The 24083-nt window shown below is 39.0% G+C and overlaps 1 protein-coding gene across 3 annotated transcripts in view; it reads right to left on the minus strand.

Annotated features, from left to right (window-relative positions):
* Nucleotides 1-24083, minus strand: part of PTBP3 (polypyrimidine tract binding protein 3) — a 63598-nt gene that overhangs the window by 30092 nt on the left and 9423 nt on the right. For 2 of the 3 annotated variants that reach the window (XM_081317863.1, XM_081317864.1), the window contains 2 exons: nt 20030-20063; nt 1361-1436 (listed from right to left, as the gene is read on the minus strand). In XM_081317863.1, coding sequence (XP_081173989.1) covers nt 1361-1436; nt 20030-20063 — 110 coding nt within the window. The remainder of the gene's footprint in view (nt 1-1360; nt 1437-20029; nt 20064-24083) is intronic. The other variant, XM_081317865.1, reaches the window with a different exon arrangement.

A 24083-nucleotide genomic window follows, 5' to 3' on the forward strand; every position in this document is an offset into this window, starting at 1 on the left:
GAAGATAATTATTTTATTTACAATCTTTCTGTTCCTTGTAATATTAAACTGCGGTATCTCCTCTCTCAAGGGAGAATCTGCCATTTGTATGCAACCATTGCTATCTGAAGGGACGCGGTGGCTCAGTGGGTTAGGACGCTGAGCTTGTCGATCAGAAGGTCGGCAGTTTGGCGGGTCGAATCCCGAGTGCCGCGTAACAGAGTGAGTGCCTGTTACTCGTCCCAGCTTCTGCCAACCTAGCAGTTCGAAAGCACGTAAAAATGCAAGTAGAAAAATAGGGACCACTACGGTGGGAAGGTAACAGTGTTCCGTGCGCCTCTGGCGTCTAGTCATGCCGGCCACATGACCACGGAGACATCCTCGGACAAGCGCTGGCTCTTCAGCTTTGAAACGGAGATGAGCACCGGCCCCTAGAGTCGGAAACGACTAGCACGCATGTGAGGGGGAACCTTTACCTTTTTTATTGCTATCTGGGGGTCTGCTGAGACCACTGTATTCACTTCTGTAGTTTTTCTTTCAAGCTGACAATTGGATCACTGGGATATAAACAGCTATGCCATTTATATCTACCAACATTAATTATTTGCATTTTCATACTTAAAAGTTGAAACGGGAGGATTACATTCCACTTCTTTAAAAAAAAAAATATCTCTGTTGCTCTGTCCTCCCAGGAAAGAAATGTGAACTGAGGTTTCTAGGCAAGTGTCTCCATGTAACATGACCACAGTTTACACTATTTAAGTAATTTTGCTTTGTTTACCTTCTAATAGCCAGAAAGGCACTAGAGGCTGTGGTAGTCCTCTGACTCATATACACTGAGGTTAGGGAGAGGATGCCAGATCAGTGCTCCCTGGGAAGCAGATGGGGAAAGCAGGAACTACTAAGCTGCTATCACAAACAGGAGACATAAACAGGATGTGAAGAGGCAGAGGCTTCCGGAGTGGATCTGGAGACGTCTAGCCTTCCACTCTATGGGATCAGCTGTCTGCTACACTCGCCCAGCTAGTTCAATCCATGATTAAAAAGGTAAAGGTAAAGGTTCCCCCGCACATGCGTGCTAGTCGTTAACCTCTCATAAAAGAAAGAACTGTGATATGTTCCTCTTGCAAAACCTAAGAACAAGCTATAGTCTGCCAGACTTTTCAGCTTATATAATGGAATAAACAAACAATGGATACATGCAAACACAGTCACTGATTTATTCTTGCGGGGAAGACATTTTCCCCATAGTTCTAACCCATCTGCTTTTTTTTTTTTTTTTTTTGAAAAAAAATGTTGCAACCATCCTTACCTGTCCCTACACTAACTCATTGAGAAAACATTTATAGGAGCATGTACAAAATGCATTCTTAAATCATACCAGTAGCAGGAGTAGGATTGCTCATCGTAAGAGTCCCGTATGTGATGCCAGAAGGAAGAAGCTCATCAGATCCACGCTGTAAAGAAAATTGTAAATATATTTGATACTCATTCTGGTATTTACAGAATATATATTTTTGCCAAAAGTTAATGCCTAGACATTTTTGTTGGAAATACAATTTAAAAAGACATTAAAAGCAATTTAACATAAATGGAACATCTATTTTTATTCCATTATGTGTTGCATTATAAGTTAAGTAGGGTGCTGAGCTGAAAAATACGTTATATGAACAGTAGGTAAAAGCAAATACTTTAGGAGCAATACTTGCTAAATAGGTTCCATATGCATATATTTTTCCTATTTCCTGGTTCAAAATAACTGACCATTGCTTTATATTTTCAAACAAGCTGGCTGCCCCACCTACACATCTGATACCACGTTCTCTTTTCACTGGTCCCATTGACCAACTTCTATACATGATTAAGTAGGTCAAAACATTCTATAACTATTTCTATTTCAAAATTGTTTTCTAAATGACTGAGAACCTATTTTTACAAAAAAAAATTACCAATACATCTGATCAGGAGAAAACTCAAAGGTACTATTAATGACCCATATGAAGTGTAACCATATGGGTAACACTTCGTATAAAAAACAAGATATACAGAGATATGGTGCAATACTGACTCATTTGGTTTACTAGTTTTACAAGTAACTTTATCTGGTACAGTATATGCACTACTAGCAGTATTTAACTTTATGGGAACTGCCTATCCTATAAAACTGGATATTCCATAGAAATATGCATATCCACTTGATATAGCAAGACAAAGCATTACTATGAAGTACAAAATGTTGATCAATATCAAGTAGACTGAGATGTAGCTATCATTTTATGACACAATTACATTCTCTGTAAGAAAACATTCCTTCAATATCTTGATGCATCAAAATTCAAACCAAATCTTCTGAATGTTTTTTAAAAAAGTCTTTTATTTGCAACTCTTTAGGGAAACAGAAACAATATATCATGTGGCATGCCAAGTGATGAAATCTATTATACAATAATAAAATCTAACTTCGGATGCTAAGAGAAAGGAAAATCAGCACGAGAGAATTAACTTCTGACAGTTCAGCTGCTGCTGTACCTACTTATAATGTTGTAAGTCATCTTTAATTCTTACTGCTATGAATTTTAATAAAAAAGAAGACAGGTATTTCAAATGTCACATGCCATGGATTTTTTTTAAGTCCTCAAAGGGAAAGGGTTCAATGCCCCAAACTAAAGTTACCCATATGCCAAATTCACCAAGTTAAGTAGCAACAAACCACAATACATGATACCTGTGGTGCCCATATGGAAATTATGGATTGGTTTTCTATTGTTATTATTAAATAGAAATTATAGGCATTGCTTAACATTTCAGAGAAAATTAAGGTCATAATAGATTTGCTCTTGAAGGATGCCATTAAACTTAGAAGAGGAAAAATCCAGCTTCCCTTGTTGTAGATTCAAGGAGTGGCCCATTCGAGGTTCTCCCACAAGGACAACTGAATAACAGCACCACAAAGAAGCCAAACGGAGTTATTCCTAATCATGTATTATTAGCATCAATATACTTTCAAAAGATTTGGTAATGAGTTATCTATTGGATCTCAATAAATTAAGAAAGGCTTTGGGATAAAATCTGGTTGTTTATTAAATGGTACGGAGGTGACAATTACAATTAATGCACAGATAAAAATCTATAATCCTAAAATCATTCATACACACACACACACACAAAGAAGAATCCCCAGTGCATCCCAAACAAGACCTAAAGATGGGCGCTCAGATCCAGCAAAAAGGGGGGGTGCGAAACAAGAGCAACCAGGGAGCCAACCTATGGGGTACTTGGCCACGCACCAGGTGGGCAAGGAGAGTGACTAGGAGCAAGGGAATGACTCTCCAACTTACAAACATGCAGATGGATGCAGGACAGTTAGAAACTATACAGTCAATTGGGGCGGGTAGACTGGTGACCTACTCAATGAGCAGGGCGCAGAAACAACTGGCCTTATAAGCAACCTCCCAGAAATCCAGTTTTTACTCTGACAACGTCGGCAGTTAGCCGACAAAAGCTAAGAGTGTTAGTCTATTAAACAGTTTTGTTTATATTTTATCCTGGTGTTCAATTTTTTTCTTTTTGAGTGTGTGTGTGTGTGTGTGTGTGTGTTAAAAAGATTCTTATATTATACAACTTTTAAAATTAAAGTTAAAATGCATAACCATCTCCATCTGAGCAATAGGTTCAGCCACAAAGGGCTCAACTTTCACTAAAGTACTGAGATTTGTTCTCAAGACCACAGAAATTATTTGGAAGATCAAAATCTTATCTGATGAACATGAATTTGTTTTAGAAATCTAAATCCTAACTGAACATACTTCAATTAATTTTATTTTTTAAAAAAATATAGCACTAATCTTAAAAATAAAGAGCTAGGTTTGATAAAATTCCTAGTTTTGATAGCTAGACCTCTTTCTCCGGCCAGCTGCTTCAACTTTCTCCTGGTCAATAATTACATCTGATTATCATATTGCCATGTTTTACAGCACTACTTATTATATTGTGAGTATGCATTTTTTTATTTAAGAATCTCCAAAGTCATGGTTTCTGTCCATTTTGCAAACAGAAAACTTTCAGTAAAGCAGAAGTATTTTCTCCATTCTGTCTGGAATTTGGCAGGCATGTGTCCATTAAGTAATGAGGCAACTGCTACACATCCATTTGGCTGGGAAACACCAGAGTTACGATTGGTGGAAGGTCAAATGGTTGCCCATCGAAATTGACCAGAAAAGTTTAAGTTTTAAAAGAATTAATCTGCCTAAAGAACGTTGCTTTAAATAAGATTAACCCTCGGTTTCCTATTGATACTTCATATATTTCCTTAAATTTCAGTCATCATGGCTAAAGGCAGAAGAACAGAAGCTGGAATGATTGAACAGCAATCACCAGACAAGCCAGCATTTGAAAGAATTATAGTTTAGCATTATTTGCATATGTAGCTATAGATTCTTTCTTGGCCTACAGAAATAATACAGAATCTGCAAACATACTCGTTTTCTTTGGTTTTCCAATATTTGCTTTTTTTTCAGTTCTATCTTGGCCCATCCTCATTCTCTGAATGAGCAACACTGATAGTCTAAAGTAAGGTCTGAATTATTTAAACTCATTACTGTAGTTTTTAAAAATGAGTTTGGAAGCAAAATCAAGAATAGGGAATTTGCTGGTCAACTGTAAAAGCAGTCACGGACAATATGACTAATGGTAAAGAACATGGGATTTATTATGTAATCACAAGCCCACAGGCTCACAACCCTCATGAAAATGTTGCTATCTGAAGAACAATTAAACTGGTCATAGAAGACCCTCTTATAATTCAATGTATTTAACAAAAGCACTTGTTTTATATAGTGTTAATTGTAAGGATAGTATACTAACATTTCCAGATTTAATAGAATAAGTATTGTTTGCAAAATGTTACTTTTAATTGAAAGAAATCCAATTTAAAATGAACTAATATATATTTCTTTTGTTCCCCAAAGAAAAAAAACTGTTGCAAAGTTGCTAATAAATAATGGCTCCCTATTTATATTTGAAGAAGCAATTGACTTTAATATTGAAGCACGAGTCATTCTTGAGCTGCACCATAAAATCTACTTGGGCTGAAATCTGCCACACATACATACATGATATTAGCTTGATATTAGCTTTACCAAACAATAATTCGTTTAATGTTGACCAAACATAATGCTAGTGCACATTGTTATTGCCTACTCCTCTCAAGATAAGCAAGAACCACCAAGGGTTTGGATTTAACATTCCTCTCCAGCTTTCCCTGACAGATACAAATAAGAGTTCTGTGTACTGTGTACACAGCAACCAGTAAGTAGCAATTCTATTTGCTAAAGGAGTAGGGTTTGATATTGAGGATAAATACTAAGCAAAGTTGTGGGTTAACTTGCCATCCAAACATAATCAAGGAGAAGGATTAAGTTTTGTTGGGTGGGGGAGGATATAACCTACGCCTAACCTTTTAATATGGTACAGGCCAGTGATGGCGAACCTTTTAGAGACCGAGTGCCCAAACTGCAACCCAAAACCCACTAATTTATCACTGGGTGCTGGGAGGGATGTGGGTAGTTGAGGAGGAGCTCCCCGGTTCCCAGCCTCGCTATGCGCTATGCCCTGGAGGATGTCTCGAGTACCTGGCCCATAAGAGGCCAACCTTAAGATGCGGCAACCACACCAACGCCGGCCCCGGCTGCGCTCGGGATGCCCGAAGAGAAGAATGGCCACGGCAGCAACCTGCCTTCCCTCTTGGCAGCTGTGGACGTTTCCCTCCAATTGGTCCGACACAGCCGAAGGGGAGAGGGGTGGGAGCCGCCAGGTGGAGGCTGCAAGAGGAGAGGACCCTGGAGCGGGCGGCGTGGGGCCGATTCCCCGCCTGGTAGGTGGGATCACAGACCGGTCCAGGGCAGGGAAGCCACTGTCCCTGGCTTTGGCTGGGTGGCACGGAGGCTGCCGGGCGCAGGCCACGAGAAGAGAGGACCCCAGAGCAGGCTGTCAAGCCCCGTGGGCTTGTCACTTCAGGGAAGGGAAAGGGAGACAGCCGAGGGAGCCCGCGGTTGGACGGCAAGCTGCTGATGTCATTGCCTGACAACCTGGGAATCCCCCTTTGCCCAGAAATCCCTCCGCCTGGAGCTCCCGGCTGCATGCTGACTGCTGTCTCTCCGGCCACTGAACAGCTGAGGCTCCTGGCTGCATGCTGGACTACTGGAGATGACACTGGAGGGGGGAGGCGGAGGCCAGCAATGCTGGTTTTAGGGACGGGCGCCAGATGCTGGCTGGTTGGATGGGGGGGTGGAGCTAAGGGGATTGCCTGTATATAAGGCGCTGGGAGCAAGTCACTCCCGGTGCTGACTTTATTTGCTGTTATTTGCTGTCAATAAACACTGGTCAGAACATTCCTGCCTAGCCAGCTACCTTGTTGACCATCATTTATCATTTGTGGAACCAGGGCTGGTAAGGACTCTGACATGGGCAATGCAGGGCTGCACGATCTGCCGATTCCCCGCCCGGCAGGTGGGGGGTCATGGGTCGGCCAATGACAGCAGGGAAGATGTTGTTACAGTGCCAGGAGTCGCACATCACCGAGGAGAATGGAGGAGGAGGGCTGGCTGGGGACAGGCTGCCGGTGTTGTGATTCAGGGTCAGCCTGTGGGTTCAGCAGTTGGGTCAGACGATTCAGAGGAGGAGGAGGGGTTTGGAGAGCCTGCAGAGGACAGTTCTGAGGCTTCACAGAGCCCTCAGCCAGGCCCCTCCCATCTGGTTACGACGCAGACCCAGCTGTGTGAGCCTGACAGCATGGATGAAGATGACCCACAGGTGGCCCTGTTCAAGGACGCCCGACGAAGGAGGCAGTCAATCAGGAGTAAACAGAGGAAGGCAATGGGGCACCTCGGAAGGAGGCAGGGAGAAGCCACGCCTTGAACTGTTTAAAAGGGGAATGTGTGGGAGGGCTGGTTTGCTGAAGGCAACTGTTTGAATAGCTCCTGTTTTAGTGGTTCGTATTTTGTTTTGTTCAGTTTGCTCTGTTTTAGATCTGTTTTGTGTAAATAAATTTGGCGGGCTTACTTCCAGCCTTTTGCCTTTTGTAAAGGGGTTGTCCCTGCCTTTTCTGCAGGGCCGGTAGTAGGCTGGAACAGAACAGCTGGCGGGCGCAGCACTGCCCATGAGGGGAATCTGACCAGCTCCAGCCTGGAGGGGGGGACAGGCCGAGGGAGCCCGAAGGGAGGCAGGCACCGTGCTCGGGTGTAGCCTCTTTCCCCCCTCCCCCCACAGAAGAGCTGGCTGGCTTCAGCATCACCTGGGCAGGCCTGGCCGTGCATCTGCCCATAGGCGCTGGTGGGCCCGGCCTTCCCTCTCTCTCTCTCTCTCTCCAAAGTCCAAACTCACATGTCCTCCTTCCCCTGCTAGCATTCTGCAAAGCGCACCAAATGGACACCACGTCCTACTTGTCTTCTCCAAACACATGCCCACCATCACTTCCAAAGGCCGACTGCTCACTCTCTTGCTGCACTCCCGCCAAAACCTGATTTTATACTGGTTCCCCTCTCAGCTCTCGCAGTTGTTCCCGCGAGAGCGCTGCTGAATTGGGTTTCCCTGCCCTTTCCAGTTCCCATTAGTCAGGTGCACGTGGAGAGGGGGAGGAGAGCATCCCTGTGGCACGTGTGCCGACAGAAAGGACTCTGTGTGCCCAGTGTGGCACGTGTGCCATAGGTTCATTACCACGGGTATAGGCTGTAGGTACAAATAGGACAAAGAATTAAGGCCTGCAATACCACCCAACTTTCCCAGGGACATCAGAGGCTGAGATTGAGAAAAGGACAAGAATAAGCAGATAAGCCATGTGGGTTATTAAACATCTTCCAACTTAAGATGCAGAATTATGCAAAGTTAACTACAAAATTCTGCACTGATTGCCTCCTCCCACCCAATATACACATACCCCAACTCCAAAGATAGAAAAAAGAGTGGAAATTATCTGGCTACTATACTAAAAGTATCTGAAGAATATTAAATGTACAGAGTGAAACAGACAAGCTCCTATTGGCTATGAAGAATTAGATATAAACTGCTACAAATGCCTTTGGCTGCAGCATCCAAATAGTGTGTACGATGCCATTTTGCTTGAAAAAATCTGGGGGAAGATCTAATCACTACGGTCTTTAGCTTTATTGATTAATTCATTAAAAGTTATCAATTCTTGTTGCTGGCACTGATAAATAATGAAGTGCAACACCATTTCATAAAGCTTACAAAGCATTATTTCTAAATAGTTATACTTAAAAGTCTTACAATTTTTAGTCTGATATGTTGTCACAAAGAAAATTCTTACAATCTCTTGCCAAGGGGTCAAATTCTTTCTAATTTTAGAAATTTTATATTCAAGAAAAATATATAGTACACATAAATTATTAGTTGCAGTTACTTTTTTCTTATTTCTTTTGCTCTAAATAATCTACATTCAATTAGCAGAGAATGTCACTTTAAGGTTTACAATTTCTATTACTGAAGATTTAATTAACTTGGTCAAAGGCATAACTATTTCTTAAAATGTAAACCAAACATAACTTATTGCTAACTAGACATGCAAAACCACCACAGATTACTGCTACACCCTGATTTACAATAAGCGTCACCTGGACCACCACAAGGCATACATGCTTCTATAATATATTTAATACTTTAGCCAGCAGAGTTCTAGCAGCAAATATCTTGCATACTTTGATTAAAAGAAAAACAACATATGTATGTCCAAAGAAATTGAACTGATTTTATGGAATTATTTTAAAAAATATGAGCTAAAATAATGTTCCAAGATACTCCGATAAAAATATTTTTGGAGAAAAATTTTGGAGAAAAATTTAGCAAAAAATAATTTAAGTTTCCATGCTATGTCCTTTAAAAAAATAGCATGTGTATCTCAAAATTTATACTGAATAAATAAAATGATAGGAGATATACAACAGCAACTAGTACTGCCAGGATTTCTGTTGCTAAGCTAATGTGGTCATGTGACGCTGCATTTTACAGCCAGAGCACTTAAATCATGGGAAATCATGGTCCCAACTATCATCATAACCCAAGGACTATCTGTATATATAGGCATAAATTTTTCCCCCCTCTATTTAGAACTTTAAAAATTATGAACATTTCAGTATTGCTCATGGCATTACATTTTCAATTTAAGAAAACTATCAGTATCATTTTTCATGATTCCTTCTTTGCCTCTGACAAAGAAGAATCAGAACAATTCCATATATATATATATATATATATATATATATATATATATATATATATATATATATATATATATATATATATATATAATCTGCCTAATGTTTATCATCTAAAAGTTTACAATTTATAAAACAATCATTATACTGCAGGAATGCCAAACAATGGATTATACAAAGTATCAAAGAAGCTCAGTTCTCACTGTGTTCATTTATAGACTTCTTCTATGTGTCTTAAATCCACTGTCAAGAAATATCCATTTTAGCAAGTTTTGTTCTGTAATTGTTGGAACACTTGTATAGAATGCAAACAGCCAAACCCCCTTTTCAAAATTTATGCACCATATCTCACAAAGCTATTATTTATTTATTTAATTTAAGGCAGAAAGGCATACTATGTATGCCATCCTGAGCTCCTGAAGAAAAGGCAGTAAGTAAGTAAATATGGTTGGATTGAAAAATTCCATCTTCACTAATCTTTGTACCATTTGAAGGACAATTGGAAACTCTTTGTAATGAAATAACTTGACACATGGTAAACAGCTTCCAGTGTTACTTCCACAGATATATACATTTTGTATAATGAAATTTGGTTCAGCCACAAACTTAGCAAACCATAGTAAATCCTACATATGAGAATGCCTAACTGATTTTATATTTTACTATTTTGTAAACTGCACAGTATCACTTTATCATGAGGGAGGGAGGGAGGGAGGGAGGGAGGGAGGGAAGGAAAGAAAGAAAGAAAGAAAGAAAGAAAGAAAGAAAGAAAGAAAGAAAGAAAGAAAGAAAGAAAGAAAGAAAGAAAGAAAGAAAAGAAAGAAAAGAAAGAAAGAAAGAGAAAGAAAGAAAGCTGTTCAGAAGAAACAAAATTAAACTGACGTCAGTTTACAAGAAGGGCCAAATGGAAGCACATTCAAGTATTTGTACAGATTCAATGAAAAGGGAAATCATTTAGGATTACATTCGGCCTTGGTGACTATATACAGAAAATGTTTAGAAACAAAATATTGTGGAAGAGCTAAACTTATGCAAAGAAAGCAATTGCACTACACCAGATCACTTGAAATAGCATCGAGCCTCACAGAACAACCAACAACCCATTTTACTGCGGGTTCAGTGAGTTGATCAGTAATCTCCCTAGAAACAAGGTTCTCAGTTTAACACAGGGAGCGAGCAGCTGTTTCAGCCTTCTTTCTCACTGGCACAGTTTGCATGCAGCTAATTCCATTGTCTAATGTATCAATTACTGGAGCTTCCTGCTAGATCAGTATCAGGATCTGGTATGTCTTAAAACAGACACACAGAAAATATGACAATCGTTGAGGGAATGAATTCAGTATCCATATATTAAACTAGCAGGATTAACAAAATCAAGGTACTTTATCCTCAAGAAATTCTTACCAGACGGTCAATCACAAAGAGAAAATATTCTTAATATTTCTCTTTTTGCCAAATTGGTTAAGATAAGAAACAAAGATGTTTCTAAATCAGTGGCATAAATGGATTCATGAAGTCTCCAAAAGTAACTTCTGTGCTTTGCTTAACTGGGAAAACCAATAGCATCCTAAATGACTGCTCTAGGTTCAGCCTTACCCCCTTTTCATTGTTATGAAGGCCAGAAAAGGGAAGCCAGGAGATTGCATAAACTGTATTAATTGCTGGCTGCATAGACTATATTAATATAGTTGCCTGCTATATAGTTTTACATAGATTTTACACAATAGATCTTTGCAAGGTATCAAATAATCAATGTAAAGAGCTGAGATAATAAATTTTTATATGGGTACAACTATTTCAAGAAATAATAAAAATATGTTATATTAGGAGTGAATATGAAAATATTCATATTGTTAATTTTAAAGGAGAGATAATTAACTTGTTTACAACTATTATAAAGAAACTTTTAACCCTTTAAACATTTTTCCTACTTTTTCTTTTACCTCTTCCCTTAATTTCACTGTATATAATTTCATGTTTATCTTTTATTTATATGAAAATCTTTCATAAATATTATATTAAAAGATGGATGAAAACATACTCTTCAAATAGCTATAGCTGTAACTAAGTAAATACCAAATTAAAAAAATATATTAATCTCCAAACAAAAACACAAAATTTCACATCCAATGGAAACGCCTTTTTTTCTGCAAAACTTTTCACAAGAAACGCCATGACAGGAACTGAACTTTTCCCAGATGGCTGCATACGAACATACTCTGCAACTTCATTTAAAATTTTATTAATTATAAAATAAGAAAAATTCTAAACATCCAGCACCGTCACTTTCTAATTAAATTCTCTCTTAAGCACGCATCCACTTCTTTCTGGCAAAGCGTTATTACTTAGTTTAGGAGGCAGAAACCATTTTTGTTATTTGGTTTTAAACCATGGTATTTGGAAATCACAAGAAAGATAACCTAACACGTTTCCACAGAATTCTGTTATCAGCTGCAGAGGGGAGAAGCAGAGACCCAGAAAAAGATAAAAAGCTCCTTTAACAGTGTTTGTGACAGCTGAGGTATTTCTCTAGGAGCCTTGGTGGAGCAGTGGGCTAATGCCTCCTTAAGTAACACCAGCTGCCTGCAATTAGTGCAGGTTCGCATCCCACCAGGCTCAAGGTTGACTCAGCCTTCCATCCTTCCGAGGTAGGTAAAATGAGGACCCAGATTGTTGGGGGCAATTAAGCTGACTTTGTAATAATGCCAATTGGGGTGTATGTGTGAAAGCCCTAATAAGCAGGCATATACATAGAATGAAGGCTACTGCTAAGCTTGTAAGCCGCCCTGAGTCTTTGGAGAAGGGCGGGATATAAATGGAATTTAAATAAATAAATAAATAAATAAATAAATAAATAAATAAATAAATAAATAAATAAATAAATAAATAAATCTCTGCACATCTCCAAATCATAATATGCCCTTTCAATCTCAACCACTACTTTGAACTACAATTTGCTGGAAGCTCATTAAGGCTTTTTTTTTTTTACAAAAGGATTTTTCAAACAATTTCAGGTTGTTGAACCTGTCCGTTAAAAAGATTCCTGGAAGCTCTCAGGAGATGCAGTTTGAGTGATTTTCCCCTCTCAGAATCCCATCAAGTTCTCCCAGAGGTCTAGGGGTCTGCAGAAGTCTGAAAAATCCTGCCTTACAGATTAACAATGGCGATTTTTTTTTGGACAAGAAAAAAACAAAATGCTGAAAATTTATTCATCCACACGTACTCATAATAGATTCACTGGGCACATTTGCACTTCTAACTATATATACCAGTGGTGGCGAACCTATGGCACACGTGCCAGAGGCGGCACTCAGAGCCCCGCGGCCCCCTCCTCACCAGCAGCCTCCCACAGAGGAGTCGCCCCGGGTGTGGCCCGCACCGAGCAGCACAGCCAAGGACATGGCAGCCGGGCAGCGGGGACAAGACTCTGCCTTCGCACCCCATCCTCTGCAAATGATGCTGCAGGGCACGGGCAGAGGGCGTGGCTGCCATGGCGACCTGCGGCGGGCCGTGGAGGCAGTGGGTGTCCCTGCAGGCAGGCGGAACGGGGGCAGGGAAGGTGCAGGATGGGTGGCGGGAGGTGGTTTTGGGGCACTCAGTCTCTAAAAGGTTTGCCATCACTGATATATAAGTCATACTGAGAACTTTCAGCTAATTTACCCTGCCACCAGAAGTGGCATGTGTTTTCCAGGTGACTGCACTGTATAAACCATAATCCCTTGCTACTGGCCCTACTATTTTGGCATGGCACAAGTCAAATTCTAAGAGAACCCTGGAGTATCAGTTTACCTATTCCTCCTTCAGGAAGAGCTCCAAAATAGTCCGTGCCATCAGAGAGTTCTTTTACAAGTTAGGACGCAATAAAACTAACAATACTGAACAACTCAATACTAAAGGAGGTGGCAACTTTGCCAACAGAAGATAATGAGTGCTTATGAAAATACTAGTGCTAGAAAAGAACAAAGACCTTTTATGATGTTCACTGTTCCATATTAGTTGTTAAGATGTGCACATTATGATAAATCTTTTCTACAAACAAGCAAAAGTGATGAGGCAGATTACAAATGGATTGAAGAACACCGGCAAATCTAGAATGAAAATGTATCTTTAAATCAAATAAAGTTCAAGAAAAAGATAGAATCTATGTAATTAAAAGTGTTAGACTAGATAAAATAAGCTTTTAAGAAATTCTGTTCAGCAAGAAAATAAGATTTTTTAAAAAGCCATTGCATGTAATCTGTATAGCGTTCTATTGTTTATTTTTATGAATTATTATATCCAAAAGTTGACTTTCACCTAGTATGCCTAAACAAAAGGTCAAGATACTTATTGGTAATAAATTACCATCATTTGAAAGGCAGTGCACTCTACAGGTGAAACTCGAAAAATTAGAACGTGCAAAAGTTCATTTATTTCAGTAATGCAACTTAAAAGGGGAAACTAATATATGAGATAGACTCATTACATGCAAAGCAAGATAGTTCAAGCCGTGATTTGTCATAACTGTGATGATTATGGCGTACAGCTCATGAAAACCCCAAATCCACAATCTCAGAAAATTAGAATATTGTGAAAAGGTGCAATATTCTAGGCTCAAAGTGTCCCACTCTAATCAGCTAATTAAGCCATAACACCTGCAAAGCATTCCTGAACCTTTAAATGGGCTCTGTCTGGTTCAGTAGGAATCACAATCATGGGGAAGACAGCTGACCTGACAGTTGTGCAGAAAACCATCATTGACACCCTCCATAAGGAGGGAAAGCCTCAAAAGGTAATTGCAAAAGAAGTTGGATGTTCCCAAGGTGCTGTATCAAAGCACATGAATAGAAAGTTATGTGGAAGGGAAAAGTGTGGAAGAAAAAGGTGCACAAGCAGCAGGGATGACCGCAGCCTAGACAGGATTGTCAGGAAAAGGCCATTCAAAAGTGTTGGGGACTTTCACAAGGAGTGGACTGAGGCTGGAGTCAGTGCATCAAGAGCCACCACACACAGACGGTTCCTGGACATGGGCTTCAAATGTCCTATTCCTCTTGTCAAGCCGCTCCTGAACAACAAACTTCAGAAGCGTCTTACCTGGGCTAAAGAAAAACAGACCTGGTCTGTTGCTCAGTGGTCCAAAGTCCTCTTTTCTGATGAGAGCAACTTTTGCATCTCATTTGGAAACCAAGGACACAGAGTCTGGAGGAAGAATGGAGAGGCACACACTGCAAGATGCTTGAAGTCCAGTGTGAAATTTCCACAGTCTGTGTTGATTTGGGGAGCCATGTCATCTGCTGGTGTTGGTCCACTGTGCTTCATTAAGTCCAGGGTCAACGCAGCCGTCCACCAGGAGATTTTGGAGCACTTCATGCTTCCTTCCGCAGACGAGCTTTATGGGGATGCTGACTTCATTTTCCAGCAGGACTTGGCACCTGCCCACACTGCCAAAAGCACCAAAACCTGGTTCAATGACCGTGGGATTACTGTGCTTGATTGGCCAGCAAACTCGCCTGACCTGAAACCCATAGAGAATCTATGGGCCATTGCCAAGAGAAAGATGAAAGACATGAGACCAAACAATGCAGAATTGCTGAAGGCCGCTATTGAAGCATCCTGGTCTTCCATAACACCTCAGCAGTGCCACAGGCTGATAGCTTCCATGCCATGCCGCATTGAGGCAGTAATTGCTGCAAAAGGGGCCCAAACCAAGTACTGAGTACATATGCATGCTTATACTTTCAGAGGTCCGATATGTTCTATGTACACTCCTTGTTTTATTGATTGCATGTAATTTGGGGTTTTGGGGTTTTCATGAGCTGTACGCCATAATCATCACAATTATGACAAATCACGGCTTGAACTATCTTGCTTTGCATGTAACGAGTCTATCTCATATATTAGTTTCCCCTTTTAAGTTGCATTACTGAAATAAATGAACTTTTGCACGATATTCTAATTTTTTGAGTTTCACCTGTACTTGCAGAGACTAAGAGTCATATATATATATTGAAGGTGTAGGAGCAACGTTTCGACGGAATCCCATCCGTCATCCTCAGGCTGGTGGCTTCAGCTTCCTTCTTCTGGGAGAGGCATGTGGCAATTACTGCCTCAATGCCATGCCGCATTGAGGCAGTAATTGCTGCAAAAGGGGCCCAAACCAAGTACTGAGTACATATGCATGCTTATACTTTTCAGAGGTCCGATATTGTTGTATGTACACTCCTTGTTTTATTGATTGCATGTAATATTCTAATTTTCTGAGATTGGATTAATACTACGTGTATTGGCAAAATGAAGCATTCTTGATTTCTGATTTATCCTTCTTTTCCAGGTCCCGATTACTTTTGCTTGAGGGGGAAAAGAAACTCTTGCTCTTAATAGATAGACCTTGAATGGGGGGGGGGGGAATGGTGTGACGATCTGCCACTTAGCCCTTTTGCCTCTTGACCCAATGAAAGATCTGATATTATATAGCGTTATGTAACTTGAAAGCGGTAGAGACCATATACATGAAAGGCAGACTTTGAAAAGTTTTCTTGTTTGTTTTAAAGACAGGTGTTCTTCAAACTTATGACAACAATTGGGACAGGAGACAGGGATTTTCATCAATCGCTGATGTGGTTGTAAAGCACGCCCACGTCGCTTAGCAACAGCACTGTCTGCAGTCTTGGTTGCCATCGTTAACTGAATCCCAGGGTCATTTGGCAAGACAACTTCCTGCCAGGCACGCACAACTGAGAAGTCCCTGGGGAATTTGCTCATTGAAGGCCCACCGGCAGGTAAACGGCTGCTGGTAGGTGGGGGGAACAAGGAAGAGTGCGAGGAGATGGTGTGCAAGAGGATGTGTGGAGAGGATGTGCTAGGGAAGAGTGGAGGGGTGTGTGTGAGGGTGCGGTGGTGATGCATGAGAGGCACTGCACGAATCAGGGAGGGCTAGGGAAAGACTGCAAGGGGGTGCAGGAAGCACTGGGCAGGGTAACAACAGTGTGAGTGAGGTACCGTGTGGATGAGGAAGAGTTGGGGAGGGTATGTAAGAGGCACGATGATGCATGCATAAGGGTGTGCAAAAGAGGCACTGTGCAGGTCAAGGAGGGTGTGTGGGGCTAGGTAACCCATCATGGTGCAAGCACAAGAGTCTGGGGACAATGTGCAAGTGTGGGGAGACTTACCTCAGAGAAGAAGTCAGCAGGGAAGGTTACAAATGGCAATCACATGATTTACTGGGTGCCTGGCAACCAATTTCTACGTGTGAAAGAGTTATCAAACACCGGATCACAATCACATGAACACAGGAGTGCTGGGACGGCTGGAACTCTTGAGGTCTGTTTGTAACCACCATTCAGCCTGTTGTAACTTGGAATGGTTGCTGAAGCATGGTTGTAGGTCGATGACTACCTGTACACTACAAGAGGTCCTCACTTAATGATTGCCCTGTTTAGCAACCATGGTAGACTACCACAGGTTTTCAGGTATTTCCTCTGCTACCAATTTTTAGCAATAATAGTGAGAGGATCAACAGAGCTTGCGGCTATGTATCACTGCTGCTAACTGTAAATAATGGGTGGTGTCCAGATCATAATCAACACACATAGTAGAAAGGTAAAATTTCTCAGACATAGATGACAACTTCTACAAGCCACAAGAGGACTGGAAATGGTACTACTTGTCTGTCGCCCGTTTTTGAAAAGACAAAGGACTATTTTAACATTTCAGTAATATATTGCTACCAAAAATAAAGAAACAGCTGGACTTCTCTTCACACAAAAAGTTGCTTACTCGAAGCCATTGCACACTTTTTTTTTATTAAACTCAAGCATATTTAGAAAACTGTGCCTAAATATATGCTTCCTATTTTGGAATTATGCTATTCCACCTTTCGGCAACAATCCAAGACATTTTCAATTCTGGATGCAGAAGGTTCTCATAAGGCTTCAGAACTATTCTCTCAGATCTACAGCTTTTTGTCAGGCACAAGCAACCAGACAGGCCCAAACAGAGACTTAATTCTTCTTGATCACCTGTATTACAAGAGTCGCACCAGCTTGTCTGCCTTCACCTAAGAGCGAGCAAATATAGACCTATAATCGTTTTCTCCCCCGAATAGACTCTAAGCTGGAATGTCTCTTTACTGTCCCCGGCGGGGGTCCCTCCCCTTCAACTGGTGGCTTCCCCACATTTTTCCTCTCACTGATACGCTAGAAAACTCAAATGTCTGCTGTTTGTAGTATTACTCCTTCCCCCGCCCCCCAAATCCAAATGGATATAGTATTTGTTTAATAATGTTAATTGGAACTGGAATTTCCATCGTTAAGTGATGCAGCTATAAAGCGTGACATCAGGTGACTGCACTGCTTAGTGATGGCAATTCCAGCAGTCCCCAGTTACCATTGTTAAGTGAATACCGGGTCATTAAGCAAGGAATTTAAGTGTTTATGACTTCTAAACTTCCTGCCAGCTTCCCTGTGGTTTTTATTTGTGGGAAACCAGCAGGGGAGTTTGCAAATCATGAACATGTGACTGCAAGGGCATTGTATCTGCCCGAACTTTGATGACCAATCATATCCACCCTTCATTCAGCATCTGGTAACTTCAAACCATTCAATGTAAAGATACATTCAACCTAAATAATTCATCTCTGCTATAACACACTGTTAACTTCCTGGGGTGAATATATAACAAGGGAAAAATAAAAGTAAATAGAGGGTTTTATCTCTGTGTCTGTCAATGACACTGCCCGATGTCTGTAGTCCAGAGACATACGCATTCACCAAACCCTTTGTCGACAGCGTATACTGTATAAACCCCTGGAATTAAGGTAATTTCAGCATTCAAAGGGTGCCGTAATGGTATATGCATCCTAAAGAAGGGACTATTTATGTGGTTGCTAATATTTAACAAGGATCTGATGACACAATCATGCATGCAGCCTTCCTTTGAATATCTATTTAAATACAAAAATATCCCTATACCACCTGAACATTTGTGCTTTCATTTGTGTGTAAATATGTCATTTTCTGTAAAGCTATAATTGTAACACAAAATATTATATGAAATCATATTACTCATTAGCAGTACTATAATATTTATATTTCAGTACAATGTCTAATCAACTCTCTATAGCTCATGATGCATGTCTTTTTGACTTCAAACTGTAGTAATTATCAGAATTTAGTTTTGTTTTCAAATCCTATGCTCTATTAAATTAAATCAATGATGTAACAAATTATATTTATGTACTAAACATTATCTGCAAAGAAAATTGCTATAAACTCCTAATAAAAACATTATTTCTTTAATGCATAATTTCTTTTCATTCATCTCTTAAGAATGCTTTTGACAGTAACATACTTCATTTTCCAAAACTTCAGTTTATAAATTGCTTCACTTTCTTAAACAGCTTAAACAAAATTTAGCATGCGTTTGGTTTATGCTTTTATATTAGTCATAACACATGTTTAAGGCCACAAATCTATTGTATCTGATGATATGCCTCAGTTTTGTATTTATATTTCATATTTCTTAACCACTCATCTCTCTCAATTAGTTCAACAAATAAGTGTATGTCTGTGTGTTCATATATTGAGTTATTTAACTGAAATGCTCCCGTAAATTATGTATAGAAATTTTCCTGAAAACATAGGATAAGGGGATACAGCCATACATACACACTATCCATTTGCATTGGCTATGCTGATTTAAATAATGGTATTTTATAGTTCATTGGATTAATGAAGCTCATAATGATGCTTTTAATTTGTGTTGTATTTTTGTTAGCTACATGGAGCCTTATTTTTTCATTTTTTTATTAGAAGGGCAGGGTAATCCATTGAACATGTAAATAAGTAAGTAAATAATAAATAAATAAATATCTGGAAGGTACCAGTTGCCTATCCCTGCTTCATAGCATTTAGCAAAGATTACGATGCAAATAGTTTTTGTGTACTTCAAAATTAAAGCTCACAATAGAATTTTCACAGTATATGGTGCTTAAGTATTTCAATGCTATTCTAGAATTTTCAACAAGAGTAGTTGGAGAAATATTTGTCATGTGGATCTACAAAACATTTGAAAACAATGCTTCACAAAAAGTGTTGCCACAAAGAAACCATCCATTTTTAAAACATTAATTTTAATGTTTTAAAACATTTGATTTCTATGGTGAATTCCATTATTTATTTATTTAGAAACATTTATCTTTTAGGGTTTTAATGTTTTAATACTGTAATCCACCCAGAATTATTTCAATAAGAGATGGGCAGCAAATAAATTTAACAAATAAACCTTTGCAAAGCTCACATTTAACCTGAACACTGTCCTCCTGTTATCTTTGTATGCATGCCCAGAAACACTTCAGCTGGGACTACAAAAAAACTGAAGGGGCTGTGCACATGAACACATGTGAAGACAGCTAGAGACAGTTTTCCAACAACCACATAAACCTTGTAAAGGTCTTGGCTACTTTAGTACTTTGAAAAGTAAGATTCTGGCTAATGTGCTCCACATGCACCTTTTCTAATACTTTGGACTGCTTTATTCAGCAGAGTTTAAAAATGGGTTGCAACTTTTTATGACTTACCTTTGAACAGCATTCCAGCACAGGAATGGGGTTAAATGTACATATGCATTCTAAGTTATTAATATCCTTAGCTGAATTGGAAGGAACATAAATTATGAACTCTTTTAAGAATTAAAGAGTTAAGATCTACTTCATAAAGAAAGAAATTGGATGGAAATAAAGCAATGCCATAAGAAAAAAAAATGATGTACAAGTTTCAATGTGTTATCCAGAAATAATAAAAATGTGGATAACAAGTTTATATGAAAGGACAGAAAAAGATTCCTACCTTTAAACCGACTGCTATAAGATCTGTAACAACACTGTGTGAAAACAAATGGGAGAAAATGGAAAAGTTAGAAAAGCAGTTATTGTACAGGCAATGATAAATAAAGCTAAAGGAAGAAAAAATATAAGAATGAAATGAGTTATGGAATGTTTTTGCAAAAGAAATGGAACAGTTTAGTAACATACAATATGAAAAAGAGAGGCTTAGACAGAGCAATCAGATAAAACTTTCTACAACTATTGTTAAAGGATTCCCTTTTTGAGACACAGACAATACAAAAAACCTTTCTAATTTACCTGCCAAGCACGTACATAGATAAAATATGCCATACTTTTTTTTGGGGGGGGGGAAGTCTCTACATTCATATATAAAGAATCAGAAGAACTAAACACTACTCATCTAATGAACTATGAAAATAAGATTGCACATTACAGTTTCAAGGATGGTCCCATTTACTAGGCAGAAAAAGTACAATTTCTTCTATGTGTTATCTATAAGTTGAATTACTACCAGAATATACATTTTAAAAGCTAAGGTAGATATAAATAATAGGACAGAGGTAGTAATACTCTATTAGGGAGAACGTTTTCATAAAAATAACAGATTAAGAGCAATGTCATACAATCTTCTCCAAGGAGCAGGGCAGTCCCCAATACATCCAAGCCCAGACTGAGAAAATATATTTCAGTAGAAATCAAAAACCAAGTCAATGCTGGCTGAGGTTATAGTCCCATTCCCCTTTTGGGAGTTGAGAAAAGACTGAATTATAGTAAGCTAAACAATTCAACTATATTAAATATCATTAGAAGTGTAATTATTTCTGAAATAATTATTTCTGGTTTTCTTACACCCAGATATTTTAAAATGGAGACAATACTATTAACAATATGCTTTTATAAATAAAATTAACTATAGTCAGCACTAGTACTTTCAGACATACTTTAGTTAGACTGGCCCATGGGCCGGAAGCCACGCCCACCCCAGCTCCGGCAAGGGGGAAAACGTCACAATACATCGTGACACGTCACGTGGCGAGTTTGACACCCCTGAGTTAGAATATCATTATCTGAAGTTGAAAATCTAACACTTGAGCTGCTATAATATGATCCAATATCAATCAACTAACTCCCTTCTATTAGTCATAGATACAATATAAATCACCATAACAATGCAGTGCTACTGAGATTGCTAAGCAAGAAATTTGATTTAAGAGGATTATCTGTTCCCGGTATGCAATTATTGGATTACTAACAAAATAACTATGCTTTATTGGATAAAAATGAATATTTCTGAACAGGTAACATCAAACTGTGGTGGTCTTCATTCTTCCAATTATTTCTTTCATAATCCCTAGCTATTAGCCATTCTGTCAGGAACTCATGGGACCTTGTCAAGAAAAAAATCAATTTAAAAAAATCTCAAGGTCGACATAAACTAAAGCAAATTTAACACAGTATCTCAACAATACACTTATTAAGTCAGGAGAGTCTATAGATAGGTTAATAACAAGCTTAGATGAATCATAACAAATGAATACCAAAAACTGTAGTGCACACAACACAGTAAGTAAATTCAGGCTTGAATGGAAAGTTGGAATTAAAACATAAAAGTTGCTGTGTGAGAAGTGTATTACAGGTAATTTCAACTAATAATCAGAACTGAGCCAAAAATTTCTGTTGAAAGAAACTTGTTAAGTGAATTTTTCCAACCTTTCTGGCCACAGTTGTTAAGTAAATCACTGCAGTTGTTAAGTTAGTAACAGGGATGTTAAGTGAATCTGGTTTCCCCATTCACTTTGCTTGTCAGGAGGTCTCAAAAATGATCACAGGATTCCAGCACACTGCAACTGTCATAAACACATGCCAATTGTCAAGCATCCAAATCCTGATCAAGTGATTTTGGGGATGCTGCAGCAGTTGTGAGTGTGAAAAACGGTCATAAGTCATTTTATTCAGTGCCAATGTAGCTTCGAATGGTCACTAAATGAATGATTGTAAGTCGAGGACATGAATTTGCAATTTGCTCTTGCCACCCAAAATTAAAGGATTTAAGAGACATAAACAGACATTTCTATAGCCAAAACTGAAAAAAAGATCAGTTCCATAAGCACTCAAAATGTTCTTTTTCATATTATCAAAATATAAGAAGAGAATATTAATAATACAACAATGTATTTTAACAGAATCGGGAAATACAGAGATTTAAGCATGATAAAGAAACTAAAATTAAAGAAAATAATCCATATAATATTAAAGAAATATTTACTGTGTGACTACACTATCAAAAACTTCTAGAAGTGCTGCAATAATTGTCAGAAATTTGATCATTTGTCCAGAGTTAGAACTAGAAATTTAAGGAAAGCATTGTACTGTATAAGTGTGAAGTTATGACTACAAGCCCAACTAGCAAATAAGATTTGGTTCTTCTGATATTGCTATTTAAGACTTGTACAAGGAAGTAGCAGCTAAATTCTCTCAGTTAAAGTATTCAATAGTCATAAATTGCAGACAGATATCTAATTCTTAATCTACACTGCTTACATTTGAAAAGTTTTAAGTGTGGACTTTGGAGTTAGAATAGACCTTATTAGGAAGAGAGCTGTTTAGCATACAGTGGCAAAAAGGCTTCCAACCAGAACACCCTACCAAATTTCTCATCTATAGCCAGGCTCCATACTACAACCAAAATTTATTCTGACCCACTTGACCCAGATGTTTGATTGACAGAATCAAAAGAGGCATTCATAACAGTGACCCACTCAATGAGCTAAGTAGACAAATCAATAGAGCTAGATCAATTTCAAAGATGACCTATTAAAAGACAGAGCACAGAAAACAGCACTGCTTGTCACCTGCAGCTTACAGCTCAAGCCACTCAAACATTATTTATAAGCTACACCAGGGATCCTCAACCCCCAGTCCGTGGACTGGAACCAGTCCGTTGCATGCCAGAAACCGGTCCGCACAAACAAGCAAAGCCTCATCCGCGGGATGCAGACAGTACATGAAACCACACCCCCTCTGGTCTGCGGAAATCCTCTCTCCACGAAACCGGTCCCTTGTGCCCAAAAGGTTGGGGACCTCTCAGCTACACCCCACAATGTACAAATGGCATTGCGCTTTCTTGGGTGGCACTAGGTGGCAGACCCATATTGAATACAGACAACTCAACTCAACAGCAACCAAAAAAAATACCAGGACAATGGTGCCAACGTGGAAACCAGATCCTGCAATAAACCCAGATGTTTTGCTCCCACAGGCCCCAATAAGTACACAGATAAGTGCCTCTGCATGCTTTTCCTCCGATATATACCATCATATGCTAGTCATGTCCCTCTGAATTCTACATTGGACAAATCATGGAATTGTTGTGCAAAATAATATCACAGCATTTCAACCGTTCAGAACACTGTATGGCAAAATTTTGAAGAATCATCTTTGGATATATGGGACTTGTAACACCATAAGGGAGAAATCGATGAACTCACTTACTTAAACATGTTTTAGGCAAACTCGAAAGGTCTTAACAAACTCAAAAGATCTTACCAATTGTTAATTGATAAAGTATTTATAATCTGTCTCATGTGTAATGTGCATTTGAATAACCAACCTTTCTCTCCCCTCACCCCAATTCAAATCTGATACCAGTCTAGCCATTCCATGCATTTGATGAAGTGACTTGCCATTCATGAAAACTCTGCCTTTTGGTAAAGCCAAAAAAGACTTGAGTAATTTTAAATTGTTACTGGGTTAACAAAGTCATACAGTAAGCAGAAGAGTTTGTATTGGGGAGTAGTCCCAAACCGCCTAAAACATAAAATATATCAGTTCAGTTAATTCAGAAGGTCAGGTATAGCCTACATAGAAATTAATCAAAGTGGGGGAAAAATTCCTCTGGATTTGTCTTCTGAATGAGGAATACCAATGTACCAATTATTTAAATCGGTATACAAATATATTCACCACTTTGCTTATACTAACTAAATATTTAATTCTCTTTCACTCTAACATATTTCAAAGGTGAACTGAGAAGAATAAAACATGGAAGCTTCAGT

The sequence above is a fragment of the Vipera berus genome (genome assembly GCF_964194415.1).
Source record: "Vipera berus genome assembly, chromosome: 2".
Lineage (NCBI taxonomy): Eukaryota > Metazoa > Chordata > Lepidosauria > Squamata > Viperidae > Vipera > Vipera berus.